This window comes from Podarcis liolepis, assembly GCF_965112155.1.
Source record: "Podarcis liolepis genome assembly, chromosome: 9".
Lineage (NCBI taxonomy): Eukaryota > Metazoa > Chordata > Lepidosauria > Squamata > Lacertidae > Podarcis > Podarcis liolepis.
Window position 1 is genome coordinate 6125081 of NC_139564.1, and position 21791 is coordinate 6146871.

The 21791-nt window shown below is 45.8% G+C and overlaps 1 protein-coding gene across 2 annotated transcripts in view; it reads right to left on the reverse strand.

The window, feature by feature from the left end:
- Positions 1-10593: 10593 nt before the first annotated feature.
- The window catches only part of PTPRA (protein tyrosine phosphatase receptor type A), a 137991-nt gene continuing 126793 nt past the window's right edge, over positions 10594-21791 (reverse strand). For both annotated transcript variants that reach the window (XM_083458688.1, XM_083458687.1), the window contains 6 exons: positions 20829-20905; positions 19770-19904; positions 17613-17738; positions 16054-16205; positions 15025-15160; positions 10594-14147 (listed from right to left, as the gene is read on the reverse strand). In XM_083458688.1, the coding sequence (XP_083314814.1) occupies positions 14073-14147; positions 15025-15160; positions 16054-16205; positions 17613-17738; positions 19770-19904; positions 20829-20905 (701 nt within the window). In that variant the 3' untranslated portion in view covers positions 10594-14072. The remainder of the gene's footprint in view (positions 14148-15024; positions 15161-16053; positions 16206-17612; positions 17739-19769; positions 19905-20828; positions 20906-21791) is intronic.

The window sequence follows — 21791 nt, forward strand, 5'->3', positions numbered from 1 at the left end:
TATTTCTGAGACAACTTGGCTTGTTGGAGTAAGAGTGCCTTTGATGCCTGAAGTTTGGAGCAGCAAAAACTTTCCTTCCTTGTGATATCAGGGCCATTCCTAAATTAAAATCGTACACACTCATGGCCTGATTAATCCTCTTTTCCAACCCCATGATTAGCACCTGGAAAAAACAACCACCAGCCTCCAGTCCAGAGATACTCCAGAAGATTCTGTTCTGTTATTTCTCCACTACTAGGCAACACCACCACATCTGGGTCAAAGTCCCCCTGCCTCTAACAGTCCCTCAAGTAATTAAACAATGAAGTACTCTTAACCTGATGCAAATTAATTGGTATGTAATATCACCTGCTCAAGGACTTAAACATAACCTAGTTGACACAGAGATGCAGAAATTCCAGCCCGCTCTCTGACATCTGACCAGCACATCAAATCCTTAAGCTACTTCCAGTCGCTCAACAGCTTCTGATCCAGATGTGGGTGACCGATTTCCTCTGCATTTGGAAACGGCAGGCAGGAAAACATCTTGCCAGTTATCACTAGATGGAAAGAAACATCTGCCACTTGGGCAAGAAGGCAGTTTAAACTTGGATGCTCATAGGAATTTTAGGATTGCAGTTTAAATCTGCCCTATCTCAAACTTTTCCCAGTAGTGATGTATGGAAGTGAGAGCTGGTCCATAAAGAAGGCTGATCGCCGAAGAATTGATGCTTTTGAATTATGATGCTGGATGAGACTCTTGAGAGTCCCATGGACGGCATGAAGATCAAACCTCTCCATTCTGAAGGAAATCAGCCCTGAGTGCTCACTGGAAGGACAGATCGTGAAGCTGAGGCTCCAATACTTTGGCCACCTCATGAGAAGAGAAGACTCCCTGGAAAAGACCCTGATGTTGGGAAAGATGGAGGGCACAAGGAAAAGGGGACAACAGAGGACGAGATGGTTGGACAGTGTTCTCGAAGCTACCAGCATGAGTCTGACCAAACTGTGGGAGGCAGTGGAAGACAGGAGTGCCTGGCATGCTCTGGTCCAGGGGGTCACGAAGAGTCGGACACGACTAAATGACTAAACAACAACAACAAATCTTAAACTAGTTACCTGGGAGTAAGCTCCATTGACTACAGTGGGACCAGGGCCGGATTTAGGTTTAATGAGGCCCTAAGCTACTGAAGGTAATGGGGCCCTTTATATGTCCAGCTGTCCTTTGTCAACAACAAATTGTCACTGTTTTATGTGTTGAATATATGCTATATGGTAATTTATGGACCTAATAGGTACCTAAAGCCATTTGCACATAACAAAATATGTATTTTATCAAAGTAATTGGTGAACTGAATTTTTTGGGGGTGCCCCAAGAGAGTGGGGCCCTAAGCTATAGCTTGTTTAGCTTATACGTAAATCTGGCACTGAGTGGGACTTACTTCTGAGTAGGCGGTCAGGCTCCACTGACAATAAAGGAATCAACACTTTCCATGTTTCCTAAGAAATGGCTGGCTGTGGAAGCAATCAAAGAATTTAAAGTGGTTTGGTTAGGGCTCCCATACGTCTGGGATTTCCCGGACATAGGCATGTCAGAAGTGTAGGTTTTGCACAAAAACAAAACAAAACTCAACAATTTTCACTTTTTGGCAACCCTAGGAAGGGCTTCAACAACATTTCCTTCATTTGATGCAGGTATTTTATTTTCAGGATAAACAGGTCTCCATTTTTGCTCCTACACACACTCCACTTTTCATAGTTCTCCAAGACGTGGAGGAGAGGAAAAAGGAAACCTGGGACATTGTGGGATGAAATAAAAAACCGGGGTGGCTCCTGTAATTCCAAGACTGTCCCTGGAAAATTGGGACACTTGGAGGGTATGTGGGCTCAGGGATGTTTTACGTGTTGCATGCTTACCAGATACATACTAAAGGTAAAGGTAAAGGGACCCCTGACCATTAGGTCCAGTCGTGGCCGACTCTGGGGTTGCAGCGCTCATCTCGCTTTATTGGCCGAGGGAGCCGGCATACAGCTTCCGGGTCATGTGGCCAGCAGGACTAAGCCGCTTCTGGCGAACCAGAGCAGCGCACGGAAACGCCGTTTACCTTCCCGCCGGAGCAGTACCTATTTATCCACTTGCACTTTGACCTGCTTTTGAACTGCTAGGTTGGCAGGAGCAGAGACAGAGCAACGGGAGCTCACCCCATTGCGGGGATTCGAACTGTCGACCTTCTGATCGGCAAGTCTTAGGCTCTGTGGTTTAACCCACAGCGCCACCTGCGTCCCTAGATACATATTACACACCCACAATTTGTACCTACCCAGCCTAGAGCAATTGCAAGGCACCAGGTTAGCAAAGGCTGAACTAACCAGGCTCTGGGCAAGTAGATTTAAAACTTTGCTATTTCTGTAAGTCTGCACTGCTGAAACACCAGGGCTGTTTAACTGTTGTTTATTAAGAAGCATGGAGATAATTGGACATGGAGCTCATCATAAATGCAAAGCGGTCGCATTAATATCCCAAGCTGGAAGGTGCGTTGATATCCCAGGATGAAAGGTGTGCCAGAGGCACAAGTGATGGATGGCGCTTTAGAGTGCGCGATCAATGCAAATCTGCTCTGCTTCGAGATGGCAGTGACAAGTTGGCGCTAGGAGCATTTCCTGGGTATTTCAATTCAATCCGGGAAGATCAAAGTGGAGTAAGAATATTTCCTTCCACCGGTGAGAAAACTCGCAAATCCTTTCCAAAATAGAAAACTTGCAAATCAAAAAAGTTTAAATAAGGCCACAACTAATTTTATCTCCTCTTGCCTTTGCACCCTTGGGTCTTCTAAACACAAGACTTTAATTGGATGCTGTTGTTGAGAGAATAAGGGTAATGTATACCGAAGAACAAACACGGGTAGCTGACTGCTAAAAATAAATTGAATTAGAGGTCCACTGCAGCGAAGCACCTCATTTCCTCCCGTGTCGTCGTGACAATCTCATAAGTCAGGCACTCGACAAGTTCTAAGCAAACAGCAGCCAGACAAACATTTGACGCTTTCATATTCAGCTCCTGATTCAACTTGCAAAGTTATCATCTCGCAGGTCAAAGTCTCTGCTAGACATAATTGGGCTGAGCAAACGGATGGGCTGTTTTGTTTTGTTAAACCTGTTGTTGAGATTTACGCCGTGCAACCCAGGGCGCCCAAATCACACATGGCATTTGCTCCTGCATCCCAACAATATTTACATTTTCATACCACCATTTGATAAGCCAATAACATAACGACCGAAAAAAGAAAACAGGTCAGACGCTGGGGGTGATCTCACCAAGCGAGGCCTCTCTGTTTTGCCATTTTTCAGCAGCAGACTTACGCACACTCTGGTTTAAAATTATTAATATGGGACCACAAAATGTTTAACGTTAGTGGAATGGCTTCCTCCCCGCTTGAAGATATCAACAACCCCCGATTTCATTTTGATTCACTTCCCTTGAAGCACTCTGGAGTGATTAACAATAAAGACATGAGCATCTATAAAAACAGTGTCTAGAGTTAGACCATAGAATCATAGAAATTTAGAGTTGGAGGGGACCACGAGAGTCATCTAGTCCAACCCCCTTGCAATGCAGGAATTGTTTGCCCAATGTAGGGTTTGAACCTGTTATAAGAAGAAACTGCTTCCTTTCTCTTATGGGGAATCCAAGAGCCCATATAAAGTCCTTAAAAGGTAAAGGGACCCCCAACCATTAGGTCCAGTCGCGGACAACTCTGGGGTTGCGGTGCTTATCTCACTTTATTGGCTGAGGGAGCCGGCGTACAGCTTCCAGGTCATGTGGAGAGCATGACTAAGCCACTTCTGGCAAACCAGAGCAGCGCACGGAAACGCCGTTTACCTTCCTGCCGGAGCGGTACCTATTTATCTACTTGCCCTTTGACGTGCTTTGGAACTGCTAGCTTGGCAGGAGCAGGGACTGAGCAATGGGAGCTCACCCTGTCAAGGGGATTCAAACCGCCGACCTTCTGATCAGCAAGCCGCAGGCTCTGTGGCTCCCCAAATCAACACAGACTGTGGAAACTTCACACTGGACTTCAAGCATCTGGCATTGTGCGCCTCCCCATTCTTCCTCCAGACTCTGGGTCCTTGGTTTCCAAATGAGATGCAAAAGCTGCTCTCATCAGAAAAGAGATTTGGGGAGCTATGTCATCAGCTGGTGTTGGTCTACTGTGCTTCATTAAGTCCAGGGTCAACGCAGCCATCTTACCAGGAGATTTTGGAGCACTTCATGCTTCCTTCCGCAGACGAGCTTTATGGGGATGCTGACTTCATTTTCCAGCAGGACTTTGGCACCTGCCCACACTGCCAAAAGTACCGAAACCTGGTTCAATGCCCATGGGATTACTGTGCTTGATTGGCCAGCAAACTCGCCTGACCTGAACCCCATAGAGAATCTATGGGGCATTGCCAAGAGAAAGATGAGAGACATGAGACCGAGCAATGCAGAAGAGCTGAAGGCTGCTATTGAAGCTTCCTGGTCTTCCATAACACCTCAGCAGTGCCACAGGCTGATAGCATCCATGCCACGCCGCATTGAGGCAGTAACTGATGCAAAAGGGGCCCAAACCAGGTACTGAGTACATATGCATGCTTCTACTTCTCAGAGGTCCAATATCGCTCTATTCGCAGTCCTTGTTTTGCTGATTTCATTTAATATTCTAATTTTCTGAGATTGTTAATTTGGGGTTTTCATCAGCTGTATGCCATAAACATCACAATTATAACAAATAAAGGCTTGACATATCTCGCTTTGCATGCCATGAATCTATCTCATATATTAGTTTCACCTTTTAAGTTGAATTACTGAAATAAATGAACTTTTCCACAATATTCTAATTTTCCGAGTTTCACCTGTATAAACTTGGAAAGTATAAATAAAAACTTTTTTTTTAAAAAAAAAGCAGGGCTAGGGACGTGTGACCTTTCTGACATGGCTGGAACCCATTGGCCCCAGCCAGCAGAGCCAATGGTCAGGGATCGTATGAGTTGCAGCCCAAGAAAATCCCAGAGGCCACTGCAGAAAAGCAGGAGAAAGGAAAAAGAGATTACATGGGTTCAGCCAAGCGAAGGCTTGCTTGGGAGTGAGAGAGAAATATGAGCCTCTTCCCAAGTATGGTCCATGCTCTGATGTCAGGGCAGATGAGGTTGTGGGATCCAATGCTTAATCCGTGGGCTGAAGGATGCAGCTTGCCAGAAGCTCCCCAAGGTATGACCATGACCAGTTAATTCCATAATGCAGTGTTAATTGGGATGGCGGTGACCTTTCGATCAGCGTTGGCTTGCAGTCCGGTGGAAGCATTGGAATTGTAGCTTTGCAGAGAGGCAGCAGGGAGCCGGGCAAGGAAATGTCACGCGGATCTCTCTCGTGGAAGACAGAGCCCTAGATGCCCTCAGGTCTTCCTCTTGCAGATGGCAGAGCGGATTGCTCTACGAACTCAGAGAACCCTTAATGTTGCTTATTCAGGGAGAGGGTCTGTCGTTCTAAAAATTCTGCCAAATTGAGACGGTGACTTCCAGGCTGCCAATCCGCCGTCTGTTTAAAATTCTGTGTATGCTCCTCACCACACTGCGGTTAGAATTTTCTTTTCTAAGTTCCTAATAATTTAAAAGAATACACATACACGGGGAAATCTTATCCTGCCCCTCCATCCTCTCAGCTCCCCCCCCCCCCCGTGGCAAGAAGACGCTAAGGTAGGAGTAAGCCAGCTTTGATCTTGCACTTTGATCTTAAACTAAAGTGAAATATACTCGGAGTCGAGAGTGGATTTCATGCTCTTTATTCAGCTCAGAGTAGTGAGGAGGAATGGAAAGTTCCCCCAAAGTATCTGCTTTATATACATTATTTACACAATTTGCCCCACGTGATTGGCTAATTCTGGAATTCTCCTGTAGGCCAATCAGGTTGTGGATTCACTTCCACCTGGAGCTGGATTGGGTGGCTCCTGCGGACCAAGCATACTGCTGCATTGTTCTAGGACCAATCAGACTGCTGCATTTTGGATCCTATTCAACTCAGCACATAATACCAAGTTAATCTATGGAATTCTCTCCCCCCAGGAAGCAGTGTTGGCCTTAAAAGTTAGATGGACTTAAAAGGGGATTACAAAAATTCATGGAGGAGAAAGCTATCAATGGCTACTAGTCATGGTGGCCATGCTCTACCACCACAGCAACCTGTGGGTTTCTCACAGGTTGGCCACTGTGAGAACAGCATCATGCTGGACTAATGAGCCACTGGCTTGATCCAGCAAGCTCTTCTTATCCAGCAGTCCCAGCTGCAGCCCCAGTAAACGGACCACAGGGGAAGACCACACTTAGCAAACCTTCCACCAGTATAACTTCAAGTCTGCAAAAGACCTGACGCGCAGTTGAGTCTGGATGAGACCATCGCAGCAATGGAACCAGTTAGCGGAGGATATCCATCGGTGCAAAAGGCACACGCATTTTCCATGCGCATTTGGCAGCTCTCCTGGAAACTGATAGCAGCAGGTGTCCGCAACAATGCGCCCCTATTCAGCGGCCGTTGCTACCCAAGTTCATTTCTGCAGTGGCCTCTTTTCATGACTGCAACGCGATTCAGCGACTCGTAAGTCTGAATGAGAACTTGCCCTGTGACTTGGCGGAAAGGGGTTTCATAAAAATCGCAGAATCGTTGGACGGGACCCTAAGGGACATCTAGTCCAGCCCCCTGCAATGCAGGAATTTCAACCCAGGGTTTCAACCCAGCCAACCACCTTGAGCAAAGGTTAAAAAGGCAACAAGAACATGTTTATAGAACTCAGCTGCCGCTTGATGCCTTGGCGATATAATTCTAACCCTGTGACTCCAATATTAATTCAGTGTTACAAGCATATCAGGGTGCATGTTTTAAATTGAGACCCCTTTTAATAGCTGGAGTTAGTTCAAATGAAATGGAGCCCATGAGGCCATTAATGGTTTGACAAAGAATGTAGCACATTGAGGAAGAAGGTGAGGAAACAGATGTAGAGCTTCTCCCAGAGGCCTAGTGCAAGGTGCTATGTGAAAACTTTGATGAGAGTACACAAAAATTGCAGCCAAGAAAACCAGTTTTCCCGCTGCCCTGAAATTAGCTGCAATGGGATGAATTCAACTTATTTCTGCCATTTGTTGTTGTTGTTTAGTTGTTTAGTCGTGTCCCACTCTTCGTGACCCCCTGGACCAGAACACGCCAGGCACTCCTGTCTTCCACTGCCTCCCGCAGTTTGGTCAGACTCATGTTCGTAGCTTCGAGAACACTGCCCCACCATCTCGTCCTCTGTCGTCCCTTCTCCTTGGGCCCTCCATCTTTCCCAACATCAGGGTCTTTTCCAGGGAGTCTTCTCTTCTCATGAGGTGGCCAAAGTATTGGAGCTTCAGCTTCAGAATCTTCTAGTAAACTTTGGGAAGGAAAGCTTTGATAAGCCTAGAGCTGCTTCAAACACAGGAAACTGTAGAATTGCCAAGTTGGAAGGGACCCCAAAGGGTCATCTAGTCCAACCCCCTTCAGGCTTGAACCACCAACCTTCTGTTTAGCAGCCAGAAAGTCCTTAACAGCCACACACTCTTCTGACACACCTTTGGGCTTGGCAAATGATCAGTGGCAAGATTAGTAGTGTACACTCATTCGACTGTGGAAAAATAATCCACAGGAAGATTCTACTGGAAACGCCACGGTCCTGGCTTCACCATGTTGGGAATCAACTGCAGTTATGTGAAAGCAAGGCTTCAATGGAGCCTTAGAAAAGGCTCAGCCCTGGGGCTTTGTCCCATCGGCTGTTCCTTACCTTGAAGCAGCAGCTCCCGCTGGCTCTTCCGGGAAATGCTTTGGAGAATCAAATAGGAGTATAGCATCTAGATCAAGGGAAGTAATAGTGCCACTGTATTCTGCTCTGGTCAGACCTCACCTGGAGTACTGTGTCCAGTTCTAGGCACCACAGTTCAAGAAGGACACCGACAAACTGGAACGTGTCCAGAGGAGGGCAACCAAAATGGTCAAAGGCCTGGAAACGATGCCTTATGAGGAACGGCTAAGGGAGCTGGGCATGTTTAGCCTGGAGAAGAGGAGGTTAAGGGGTGATATGATAGCCATGTTCAAATATATAAAAGGATGTCACATAGAGGAGGGAGAAAGGTTGTTTTCTGCTGCTCCAGAGAAGCGGACATGGAGCAATGGATCCAAACTACAAGAAAGAAGATTCCACCTAAACATTAGGAAGAACTTCCTGAGAGTAAGAGCTGTTTGACAGTGGAATTTGCTGCCAAGGAGTGTGGTGGAGTCTCCTACTTTGGAGGTCTTTAAGCAGAGGCTTGACAACCATATGTCAGGAGTGCTCTGATGGTGTTTCCTGCTTGGCAGGGGGTTGGACTCGATGGCCCTTGTGGTCTCTTCCAACTCTATGATTCTATGATTCTATGACCGCAAAAAGTAAAAACCAGGACACCTCGAAAATATATTTGTACAATTACAATAACACCAAGAAAACAGATGTTTTTACACCTTTGAAATCACGGACGTTACTGGGCAGCCCTAGCAGAACCCAGCTTCCAATCTGGGTTTTTACGTGATGCTTGTTCAATACACTCTGCTCCGAAATGACTTTGTAATCAGGACCCAAATTCCAGTGGGCATGGATAGCCTAGTAGTGGTGAAAAGGACTTGCAAATCTGGGGTGCATGTTGATGCCTGGGACCCTTAACTCTCTCTCTTCCCCCCCAAAAGCCGTATCACACTACTATCAAGGTTTGCACCCAAGGTGGTCTGGCTTAACCAGTGATTTAGGGTTGCCATATCTCCTCTTTTTCAGGGGTCTCATTTCTGTCCGGGCGAATTTTTAAAATTTGCAAAAAATATCCGGGATTTGTTTGTTTCTCCTTTCCTGCTAGGCTGCCTCCTGCTTCTCCTTTATCAACGTGATTGGGGGGGAAGAGAGAAAAAGGAAGGTGCTATGAACCACTACTTAATAGAAGGCTTGCTTCTGTGTGCATTGGGGAGGGGACGTGAATCAGCCAAGGATCTTTCTTGCCCGCTTATTGGATTTTGAGGTTCCCGTTTTGTATCATCATCCTGTACATATATCACAGCTTCTATAGCTTACATATAGCAGGGGTATTTAAAATGAGCATCATTATAGCCACCCGTAGTCAAAAGTAGAAGTAGGCAAATGTGTCCTCTTTTTTGCTCTTCAAAATATGGCAGCCCTAGCATAGAGCTAACCTATAATGAAACCCAGACATTGTTGTCATTATTGACACTAGTATAACCAGTATAAACCAGGCTCCCACTGGGGTGGTCAATACAGATGACCATTCTCAGTCTGACCCTTATGTTTATGTTTCCCTCCCCTTATGGTTTTGATCTATGGGCTACTTTTAAAATGAGGCTGCATTTTAACCTTCATTTTAAATTGGCTCCCCCCCCCCCGTTATGTTTTTATTGTGATTTTACTGGTGTTAGCCGCCCTGAGCCCAGCTCTGGCCGGGGAGGGCTGGGTATAAATAAATTATTATTATTATTATTATTATTATTATTATTATTCAGCTGCACATGATAGGTGGCAAAAGTCTCTGTACTTCTTTGCCAAGACAAATGCCACTAAACTCTTTCCAGGTGAGAGATCTCTAGGGAGCTCTAAGTTCAAGTCAATGTTCTATAAATCCATTTGGGGAACAGATTGTTTGAAAGCTGAAAGTGGTTTGGGGAGAAGTCGGCTTCAGCTCAGGCCAGTGGTTCTCAAAGGGTGTGGCAGGAGAGAACAGCAAGGTGTGGCGATTCAAGGACGATCAAAGAAACATTTCAGTGTAGTATAGTATCGAAATATGTTTTCATTTGCAGAATATGAATAGGTATCTTTTCAAAATGAGAGCAAGAGCGATACTGAGGACAACATTGTTGTGAACAGGGATTTTCAACTCGGAGGAATATGAAAGACCAGAAAAGAGAAAGGTTTCTTTGTGATGATGTGGATGTGAGAGTTTGTCTGTCTCAAATTAGACAGGATATAAATGAGATTACCTGGCAGAAGCAAGCTCACACCTCTCACTGAGTTTGTATACGTGCTTAAGGTACATATGTAAGAGGCATGTTTATAATTATATTTTGGGAATGGTTCATGTTCTTATGTAGCGGCATTGCTTCATACTTTCTGGATATCCAATGATCATATTATAAAGCAGTTGTGTTCTATGTTATATAACAAGCACTGCTAGTTGTTCCTTTTTGTTTTCCAATGTATTTCTTAGGATTAAAAAGCAATGGTGTGCATGAGCAAATCTTTATTTTGAAAGTGTGTCCCAGAGAAAAAAGTTTGAGAGCCACTGGATTAAACCCTCATAAGACCCACACAACAGAAGGCCAGCCAGTGTCTAAGAGCACACAGGGGTATTTTGGGGCTTGTTAGCCAGCACACTTGAAAACGAGGTGATGGCAGAACAAACCAGTCAATATATCCTAATGAATGAGGGTTCAAACCCCAGGCCATTTGGCTTATCGCCCCGCCAGAACACACCCACCCACACCCTGGACAATGTGATCCACGTTGACGTTGCTGTAAAAGAAATACGCAGGACACTTAAAAAAAAAAAGCATTTACTTAGTCAACAAAAAATAAATACAAGATATTAAGACATTCAGAATGAAGGCAGCATGGAGTTACAGCTACTGAAAACAAACAGAAGGGAAACGGCAACTTTTGCTCTGGCCTGCCTCAGCAGCCCTGATATATTCATGTGGCAGATCTGCGGGGTGGGGGGGGCAGCGTGTCATTTTTGGCACATAAGGGCTTTGCCCCTAAAGCTAAGACACCAACTGCGTGCACTCGCAGCAAAAAAAAACAACCCACAATGGCAGCGGATACTGTTTTAAGCAGCATACAGACGCCACGCTCTGAGCAGCTGTACGGTTGCATCCTAGGCAGGTGTTTGTTCTGGGCAGAAAGTGCCCTGGCAAGACTTTGCCCCAGAGGACTTGAGGGCACAAGTTGGCAATGCGAGCTGCACCATCGCACCTGGTTTATGAGGGGCACACTGGACCAAGACCTCTTTTTTTAACACGGCCCCCCTTTGCTGCTTGGGGTTAAACAGGCGGTATATATTGCCATATGCAAAGTCAGACCGCTTACTGTGGCTGGCAGCTACGCTCCAAGGTCCCACGTCTCGAACAGCTGGCAATCCTTTTAGTAGGAAATGCCAGGGTTGTTTCAGGGGGCTCATGAATGCCAATCGCAGGTCATCCCCCCACCATCTCTTAATGCATGTAGTTGTTCTTCCAACAACCTACTTAGCCTTGTGTGTCACTTACGCACGTTCCTTTGAAAAGCATGCCACCTCTGTGATAAACGTTCTGTTAGAAGAATGCCATGTGGAAGCTAACAGGAGTAGGGAAACTGTGGCTCCCCGTATTCTGGTTGGAACTTCAGCCAGAGTCAGGGAGCAGGGTGGAAACTGCAGCCTTGCAACATCTGGAGAGCCACAGATTTCTGCATTCCTCGTTTACAAGGGCACCAAACGGGGTGGGCACAGCTCCACTGACTGCCAACTTAAGATGGTGGCCTAAGAATGAAATGCCTTGGGCCCCTGACCCTGATCACTTACATATATTTGCAAGAGCTTACGAAGCTCTCTTCAGTCCTGCAAGAAAGAAAATAAAAGGAGAGCAAGACCAATTATGGATGCTTGTTGGTTCTCCTACTTGTGCCACCTGGGGAAAATTTCAGAAAAGGAATGAGATTGGCATCAGGCTGGCGACGTTGGACTCTCCCTCAAAAGGGCTTTTGGGCAGCTAACTGGTAAGAGCTGCTAAGCAATGGGACCGAGAGTCCTAAAGCATACATGGTGCTTCAAAAGAATAAAAGGAACTCAACGGCTTTTGGAGATCATATCTGGTTTAGGCCAAAATCTGATTGCCAATCAGCTTGGCCACTTACAGGAGACGTTTAAGACGCATTCCTTGAGAAGGGTAGAAGCAGCAAAAAAAAGAGAGAAAACTTTGTAAAGCCACGCCAGTGAGAAACTTCCATTGGCTTCCAAACAATTTTTTTATCTTAAAAACAAAGCCACCTCTTGCAAGATGAGCACGTTCCAAAATAGCCAGAGACCAAGTTCTGATGCGATTCGGCAAATCCCAGTCGCATCAGAAGGAGCCAGCATGTTTAATGGGATGTGTCAAAACTGCATCACACACAGAGAAGGTGCGGAGCGAGCTGCTCGCGTGTCTTTTACAACAAAAGTGGGCTACATACACCTTACAGAGCCAGGCACAAACACCTCTGGTCAGTGTTCAGGCAGATGGTTCATACTTTTACATCAGTTCGGTTCTCCCACCCCCACTTCCCTCTTTGCAGAGAATTTGCATCTCAAATGTACTATAAAATGTGGGTAACTCAGCCACCATCTAGTCTATTCTAGTGGCAGAAAGTGAAAGTGTGCTTGGTACTTTATATATATATATATTTGCAGATAGACAATAGGATACATCTACTATTTAAGCCATGTATGAATATTACACCAAATAACCCCAGACATTTTTATATGGACTCGAGGGGCTGTGTTATTCACATGTTGTAATAAATTTGTGATTTGTAAAAAAAATCTGTATAGTAACTTTTAAAACCCTCTCCCTTGCTTTGAGCTGGATTGGACTGCGTGTGGGTTGTGAACAGACTCACCTCCCAAAGCTCTCTCTGCCACACTGGACTGCTTTGCTGTCTCTGCTTAGATTGATGGCACTCACAACTCCTGGCCTTTTGACAGCAACGAGCCATTAATTGGGCCATGCATGTTAAACATGCACCGGTCTGCCATCACCCTAATGTATAGTCATTCACGTCGGCCTAAGTTGGTAGGGAAAATGTGGAATGCTTAAGACGATCTCAGATCCAGGCCACAAAAGTCACTCCTATCTATTTATTGTTGAAATTTATATCCTGCTTTCTGTGGGGGGGAAAAAATGTTCACAGTGGCTAAGCACTCCACATGCTATGGCCAGATGGGACTCCTAAGCAATAAATGGGCGTTCAGGCCTGTGAAGACTGCAAGGGATCTCTTTAATTCTATTTCTAATGCCTGGCTATCTTGCCCCAAGTCAAGTACGCTCTTTATGATTATCCTATCCATCCCCTTGAAGGCGAAGGGATGGTGGTCACGCTTTTCCCACAGAGGGGGGTTGGCTGGTCCCTGGCAAACCAAATGTAAAACAAAATGAGACAATACCTCAAGAATACCTTGATAAAGACCTGCTTCCACAAAAAAATTGGGATGGGGGAAACAAGAGGCCGGACTGGTCAAGCTATTACCAAAAAATGGACACGGGAGCTGCATTTGCTTCAAATAAAGTTCGATGGTTTTGCAAGGAGGCTCCTTTATTCCTATCCCCCCCATTTCTCCAAAGCTGAAGAAACCTGGGCCCAACCCAACAGGACCCTCGGCTGCGCAAACTCCACCAAAATGAACGGCCGGATGCTGCACAGCTTAATAGTGCTTTTAACGGCGTTGCATTAACGGAAGAGCAACTTTCCCTTCCCAACGGCTATTCCAAACATCGGGATATTCCAGCTATAGGGGTTTGTTGCTTCAACAGCAGCCCTCAAACCCAGAACCCTGCAGGGAGGCCCAGTCTTCTAAGTTAGGGAGAGAAAAAACCCTGATCTTGAACACTATTTATAAGCCACTGGTTTGTTTGTTTTCCTTTTAAAATAAAAGGCCGATATGCAGAATCTCTTTTGGTTTTTTAAAAGGCTTTACTCCCTCAAGGAAAAAAAAAAAGATTTACAAAACAAAAACAGCCTGCATCAACTCTCCAGGAGAGAGATTTGACAATATTAATCCAAATATCACGCTATTTAATTCCCCAATAAAACATTGGAAAAAAAGTGCCTACAATCTCTTTCTAACACTTTTGCTACATATAAAATCTCCAGCTAATAGGAATCTTATGGTACCAACCCTCTAAAACAGTTAAGATATATACACATTTTTTGGGGGGGCAGGGGATATTAACAAACAGAATATTACAAAGTATTAAAGAAGGCAACTCTTCTGTTGGGTGATTTTCATCTTCACTTGAAGTTGGCGTAGTCTGAAAAGGCGTCAATATATTCCTGAACCACTTTGTAGCAGAATTCGTACTGTTCCTGGAGATTAGGCAGAAAAGAAAACGCTGAGTTGGTCACGGAATGAATCGTCACTCTTCAGAGATGCTGTGGTCGCAAGGGAACCTGCCTATTAATTACAGGATGAGCAAAACCAGGTACCCCAACGACAAACGCTACGTTCAACAGAGCATCTAGCTCAGCCCTGTCTAGACCAGTGTTCTTCAACCCTGATTTGACAGATATTGTTGGACTGAAACTTGCATCATCCCTGAACACTGGCTAAGCTAGCTGGGGAGACGGAGACTGTAGGCTAACATCACCTAGTGGCCCAAGCTTGAGGGATGCTCAATCTGAACTGACTGGCAGTAGCTCTGCGAGGTTTTTGACAGGTGTCCTCTCCAGCCCTACCTGGAAGCGCCATGGGTTGGAGCTGGGACCTTCTACACACAGAGCTTGCACATCACCACCACAATTCGATGTCCGCTGGCATGGACCGGTCAGTGGATGGCTGGCAGTTGGAGGGTTTGACCTGGATGGTGTTTTGGTTCCTCCAACTCTAAATTTTTGGCTTTGAGCAGAAATGGCCATTTCCACAACCAGAAACTGATGCTGGCCATAGCAAGAGGCACTCTAGCTCAGTGGCAGAGACCTGGGGGGGCGGGGGTAAGGGGGCTTGTTGCATTCAGGCCCTGCTTATGGGTGCCCCTGTGGGCTATGGTCTTATGGGCTAGAAAGTCTTTGTATCCCAGTTCCTTACGCAGGTACAAGAGAGAGAGGAAAGAGATGGGGCTCTGATGGGCAGGAGGGAATGAAAGGAACAGCTCACACTTGCAGGAGGGAATTTCTTGCTGCTCCACCCACTCAGCCACCCAGCCTCACCCACCCACCCACTCCACAAACAGCAGCCCATGCCTACCAGTGTTTGGACCATGTGCGGCCTCTGTAACCTCAAACTCTTCACTGTCTGAAAGACATCTAGAATTCCTTCAGCCTTGACTCTCTCCAAAACAGTGCCCAACGCACAGAAGGTCCCTGTTCGGCCGGCTCCAGCACTGGGGGGAAACAAAAGACAAAACAACAACACACCTGTGAGTGACAAACACAGGCCTTCCTGTTGCCTGAACCGCTCCGCTGTCAAGCAGCTCTTTCTGACAGTAAGAGCTGTTGACGGGAGACTAGATCCCCCTTAGAATATGGTGGCCTCTCCTTCCTTGGAGGTTTTTAAGCAGAGATTGGATGGCCATCTGTCAGGGATGCTTCAAGCTGAGATTCCTGCATTGAAGTGGGGTTGGGCTAGATGACCCTCGGGTACCCTCCAACTCTACAATTATATGATGGAATAATAATAATAATAATAATAATAATAATAATAATAATAATTTATTATTTATACCCCGCCCATCTGGCTGAGTTTCCCCAGCCACTCTGGGTGGCTTCCAACTGAATATTAAAAACAAGACAGCATCAGACATTAAAAACTTCCCTAAGCAGGGCCGCCTTCAGTTGTCTTTTAAAAGCAAAATAGTTGTTTATTGCCTTGACATCTGCTGGGAGGGCGTTCCACAGGGCGGGCGCCACTACCAAGAAGGCCCTCTGCCTGGTTCCCTGTAACCTCACTTCTTGTAGCGAGGGAACCACCAGTAGGCCCTTGGCGCTGGACCTCAGTGTCTGGGCCGGACGATGGGGGTGGAGACGCTCCTTCAGGTATACAGGACTGAAGCCATATACCCCATCTCCTGATCTGTGGCCCAAGGGAAATACTGGCACCAATCTTAACAGTGGTTACTGTCTAACCAGGACCTCAACCCAATCCCTGGTACCCTTAGGAGGTGTTGTGGCAATGCCAGCAACTTCATGCAACGTACTCCTTTCCACTAAAGCGCCTCTTGGGTAGCATGTTTTGCCAAGTCTTGCTGCCCAGAAATCTCGCAGCCCGTTTGATTACCTGCAGTGCACAGTAATGGGGTGGTTTCCGGACTGTTGCTGCTGCTTCTGCACAGCTGCAATGATGTTGATCATTCCTTTTCCATCAGTGGGGATGCCCACCTCTGGCCAGCCGTGGAAGTGGAACTGTCTGATCTGACGGGTTTTGTTTTCCTGGTCAGGAAAAAAAGGAAAAGAGAAAATCTCAGAAAAGCCTGAATCTGAATCCAGGCAGACTCGGGGGTCGGGGTTCCTCTGTAACCTCTGGAAACTGTCAAGTAGGCAAGCAATAGCAAGCTCACTCTACTCGCTTTGCTAACCACATTCTTCATGGAGTTGCTGCCTGGTGAATAATATTTTTGGAGGACTGCTAGCATCCTGAAATGCATTTGCAGGAGGAATTAAAAGTTATCTCTCCAAGTATAAAAATCGGGTATACAGCAAGAAAAGCACGCGCCCTTAACCAGGCTACATACTCCTAGGACAGAGCTCTCCAAACTTTTCATGTTGGTGACATGCTTTTTGGACATGAATAATAATAATAATAATAATAATAATAATAATAATAATAATTTATTATTTGTACCCCGCCCATCTGGCTGGGCCTCCCCAGCCACTCTGGGCGGCTTCCATAGAAACCAAAAATACACTAAAATATCATACATTAAAAACTTCCCTGAACAGGGCTGCCTTAAGATGTCTTCTGAATGTCAGGTAGTTGTTTATCGTTTTGACATCTGATGGGAGGGCGTTCCACAACACAGTAATTCAGTCTTACTAGCAAACCAGAGAATAAGCTAACCCCCTTCCAGCAAAGGAAGCGTTCGCACAATGCGCCGACACACTAACGTGTCGCGGTACACAGTTAGAAAAACTCAGTCCTAGGAGCTAACAAAAGGGATTTTTGTTGTGTGTTTTTTTAAAAAATATACTTTTAAAGTTTATACATTTCACTAATTTTACAATCATTTGGGCATTTCAAAACTTGACTTCCTTCCCCCCCTTTCTGCTGTTCCTTAAATTTTATTTTTAATATCTTCTGCATATCCAAATCAACTTAATTTGCTCATTTATTCATCTACTTTCAATAGATACTCCTATGAAACTGCTGGTTGTTACAATAATCCTGCCAATGTTGTTATCGGTTTACAATTTATCTGTAAGCATTCAATAAACCATTTCCATTCTTTTATAAAACGTTTGTTATCTCGATTTCTTATTCTTCTGGTAAGTTTCTCCATTTCTGCATATTCCATAAGTTTTTAAATCCATTCTTCCTTTGTTGGGACTTCTGCTTCTTTCCATTTTGGGGCAAGTAACATTCTTGCCGCTGAGCAAAAGGGATTGTTGATAGCAAAGGACTACGAGGGAAACCTTGGCTCCCATAAGACAAAGCAGCATTCTCCATTAAGTGGAGATGGAGAGATACAAAGGCTTCCCCGTGACTATTTTGCATCTCTGGAGTGGGCAATAAACAGTCACCGTTTCCCATTAACACTGGTAGAAGGAGAAGTGTAGGACCTGGGAAGTCAAGAGCCACCATCACTTCTCCCAGAATGCACAAGTTGCCCCAGCACCTACCCTGGTATTTGATACTAGCAGGTCCCGGACTGTGTAACTCTCACATTCCTCCTCTTTCTTCAACTCCACGGTTATATCTCCATAGGACACAGAGCTGTCAGAAGGCCAATACTGGGCACATTTCTCCTGAGCAGTCAGAAAGCAGGCAAGACAACAAAGGGGAAAGCAGTTAGACAGACAACATAAGGATCCATGAGAATCCTTCGGAAAAACAATCTCTCAAAGGACCTGCTGATGGCATTTTACCATTGTACTGTGGAGAGTGTATTAACTTATGCTCTGCGTGTGGTTTGGGAGCTGCACGGTCAAGGGAAACAACAATGCTGTCCAGGGTTGTAAAGACTGCGGAGAGAATAACTGGGTGCACTCTTCCCACCATGGATCAAATCTATGCTTCCAGGTGCTATAAGAAAGCTGCAGAGATAGAGCAGGATAGTGCACACCCCGGAAACGATCTCTTTCAGCTTCTGCCTTCTGGAAGAAGGTACAGGGTTATAAAGACTAGGACTAACCGCCTGAGAAACAGTTTCTATCCAAATGCAATTTTGGTTTTAAACGCAGTTTAAGGAGTCTCTATGGGATTGTATTGTATTTTAAAAATGGGGTATCAGAGTTTTTAGGGGGCTAACCAGGCTGGGATAGCAGGCTTGTTGGTTTTGAATGTCTTTTGTAGATTCCCCCCCCCCCCCAATTTTGTTGTTCTGTATGGAACAATGACAATAAAGATGATCATATCGTATCCTCTAGAAGACCAAGCATGAGTTCCTCCCTGGCCTCCTTTCTGCCTCCCCCCCCCACCCCAGTTCTTCTCAGGAGGGGGAACACGTGACAGTTCTGAGGAAGGCAATGGTCCTTTATAAAAAGGGCAGCCTGGGACATATATCGCAATGCTGAGAATTCTGAACACAAAGGTATGGGGACAGGGACCAAGCCTGCATAGGTCTTCTTGCTAGATGCAGTGCTTACCTCATTTATCCTCTTGCTGGCTGAAAAGACATGACGAACTGATGAATCTGCCTCATGCCCTGCCGGACTACTGCACTGCCTACCCGAGAAGTGGCTCTCCAAGGTCTCAGGCAGAGGTCTGTCTTAGACCCGCTCCCTGGGATCTTTTTAAGGTACAGGTGATGGGGACCAAACACGAGGCTTTTCACACCCGCAGAGTGTGCTCTGTCACACTCCAAGAAGGGTACAGGGCTCTACAGTTTCTCCCAATGGTTGCGTAGCGGGAGAGACTGAAGCCCATTAAAGGATTCAGCATCTTTGACGCTGAGCAATAATGCAATAATGCAATTACTGCAATGTGTTAAGACAGTTAGGAAGCTTTAGCTGGTGCAGAATTTGGTGGCCAGGTTGCTCACTGGGGCAAGACGGTTTGAGCACCTCACACCGATCCTGGCCCGATTGCACTGCCAATTAGTTTCCAGGCCCAATTCAAAGTCCTGGTTATAAACTATAAAGCCTTAAATGGCTCAGGACCGCAATATCTCAAGGACCCAGACTCTGTGTTCGTCACCTGAAGCCCTTCTTCGTGTGCCTCCTACATGTGCGGTCCAGAGGGTGGCAACACAAGAACAGGGCCTTTTCTGCAGTGGCTCCCCGTCTGTGGAATGCTCTCCCCAGGGAGGTTTGCCTGGCGCCTTCATTATATATTTTTATGTGCCAGGTGAAAATGTTCCTCTTCAACTAGGCCTTGGGATGATTAATATTCTATAGCCTTTTAAATGTTCCTGTGCGAAGGAGGGGGGGTTATTGTTTTCCTGCTTGGGTTACACTTATTTACTTGTTTTTATCCTGTATTTTATTCTGTGAACCTCCCTGAGATCTTATGGTGAAGGGCAGTATATAAATTGAATAAATAAATAAAATTGTTGGAGTTAAAGGTTTTTTTGTTTTTTTTAAAAAAAACCAACCCAATGGGAGCTATGCTCAGGCTTGAGTGTAGAATGCAACACTTTGTACTTTGTAGTGCAATTTATCCAGACAGAGGAAGACCAGGGGCATATATATATGCACTAAGCAGCTCAAAGTGGCTTGTATATGGTTGGCCAAAGGCAGGCTTAGAGGACCAGGCACACTGAAGTTTCTACATCAGAACTGCACCACCTGCCTTCAGGCTCCCTGGAGACAATTCTTGCCCACTTCCCATTTGCTCACCTGACCCCTTTCTTCCAGCTCAGTCAACATAACAATGGAGCAGGACTTCCACTCCCAGATCATCCTCCAGAAGTCCTCTGTCGTGTGCTGGAGAGGGCCTTGGCTGGCTATGTAGGAATCCTTTTGGCGATAGCCCTGGAATTTCAAGACATGGTTACTAGGAAGGGACGCAGCAGCGAGACTGGGCATACCCAAAGGCCAGAGAAATAGCTCCAGTAACATCTAACAACTATATATATATTCTCTCTTTCTTCCTCCCTCCATTCAAGAAGAGGACGCAGAGAGAAAGGAGCTTAGCCACTGGAATGTGCCCAGCAAAGGCAGGAAATTGAATTCCCAGGTAAAAGGCCTACCAGTCAGGAAAGGGCGTTACAACCCAGATACTTGGCAAGTAATGAGAGGAAGGAGGTTAAATGAGGCGAGCGCTGATGCAGTTCTCTGCTTAACATTGACACAGACTGACACCACAATACAGAAGACCACACTACGGTAATTAACGCAAGCTTTGTCAATCTAGAATGACCATGGCTCTGTTTTCCTACAACAATCGTGGATTAGACTCTCCATCCCTCCTACGCCTTTGCTGCTCTTTGAAAGCCACCCTGGTTGCAGGAATGTGATGCACGTAATTGATGCCTGGAGGAGACTCTTGAGAGTCCCATGGACTGCAAGAAGATCAAACCTCTCCATTCTTAGGGAAATCAGCCCTGAGTGCTCACTGGAAGGACAGATCCTGAAGCTGAGGCTCCAAGACTTTGGCCACCTCATAAGAGAAGACTCCCTGGAAAAGACCCTGATGTTGGGAAAGATGGAGGGCACAAGGAGAAGGGGAGACAGAGATGGTGGGACAGTGTTCTTGAAGCTCCCAGCATGAGTTTGACCAAACTGCGGGAGGCAGTGGAAGACAGGAGTGGCTGGCGTGCTCTGGTCCATGGGGTCACGAAGAGTTGGACACGACTAAACAACAACAAAAGAGGATGTGCACAGTCCCAGGATCAGGGAGCTCTGGGTGTTAACAGTTTTATGCATGAAGTGCAGTTTCTGTTCTCCAACACTCACATCAATAAAGGAGGCATTCACGTAATCCGTGTTCTCTTCGCCCCTCTTCACTGGAATGATCACCCGGTTGAACTCGTCTACAGGAAAGACCAGGCAAACAAGGCAACAATTTTAGAAACATTTGGCAGCATGTGTTTAGACGAAGATATTGGGTCTGAAATACTGGAGCTCAGAAGAGATGGGTTTCCACAGCAACATACAAAAGTGGAGCTGTACGGCTGCACAACAGTCATGCAGGGAAGGCCTACTGAATGGCAAAAAATGGTCCCTCGCATTCCAGTGCTGAACTGCTTACCGTATTTTTCGCTCCATAAGATGCACCTGACCATAAGAAGCACCTAGTTTTTAGAGGAGGAAAGCGGGAAAGCCCCGTTTTTGGGGGGGATTAGCTCACAGTTGTGCAGCTTCTTTTGCAAAGGGAAAAAGCCCCCTTTTTTGAGGATTAGCTCACAGCTGTGCAGCTTCTTTAGCAAAGGGGGAAAGCCCCTTTTTTGGAGGATCAGCCCAAAGTTGTTGAGCTTACTTTGCAAAGGGAAAAAATCCTGTTTTTGTGGGGTTCAACTCACAGTTCTGCAGATTCTTTAGGAAAGGAAAGGGAGCCCTTTCTACAGTTTCCAGACAGATAATCTAATCAGCCAGTCACATGTCGCTGGGGAAACAAACAGCCTCCGTCTGCAGAACATTCAACAATGGAGGCCTGGGCAAGGGGGTGAGGCCGGAAAGGGAGCCAGCAATTGACCACACATTCGCTCCCTAAGACGCACAGACATTTCCCCTTTCTTTTTAGGAGGAAAAAAGTGCGTCCTATGGAGCGAAAAATACGGTAAATATTATGTAAGCAAATGCTGATTGGATGTAACTAAATCAATTTTCTTCTCTGTAATTACAAATCATGATATATTTATATGACATTCACTCCCTCTTCCAGCAACTGCCACTACCTTGATCACAATGGCTTTCTCT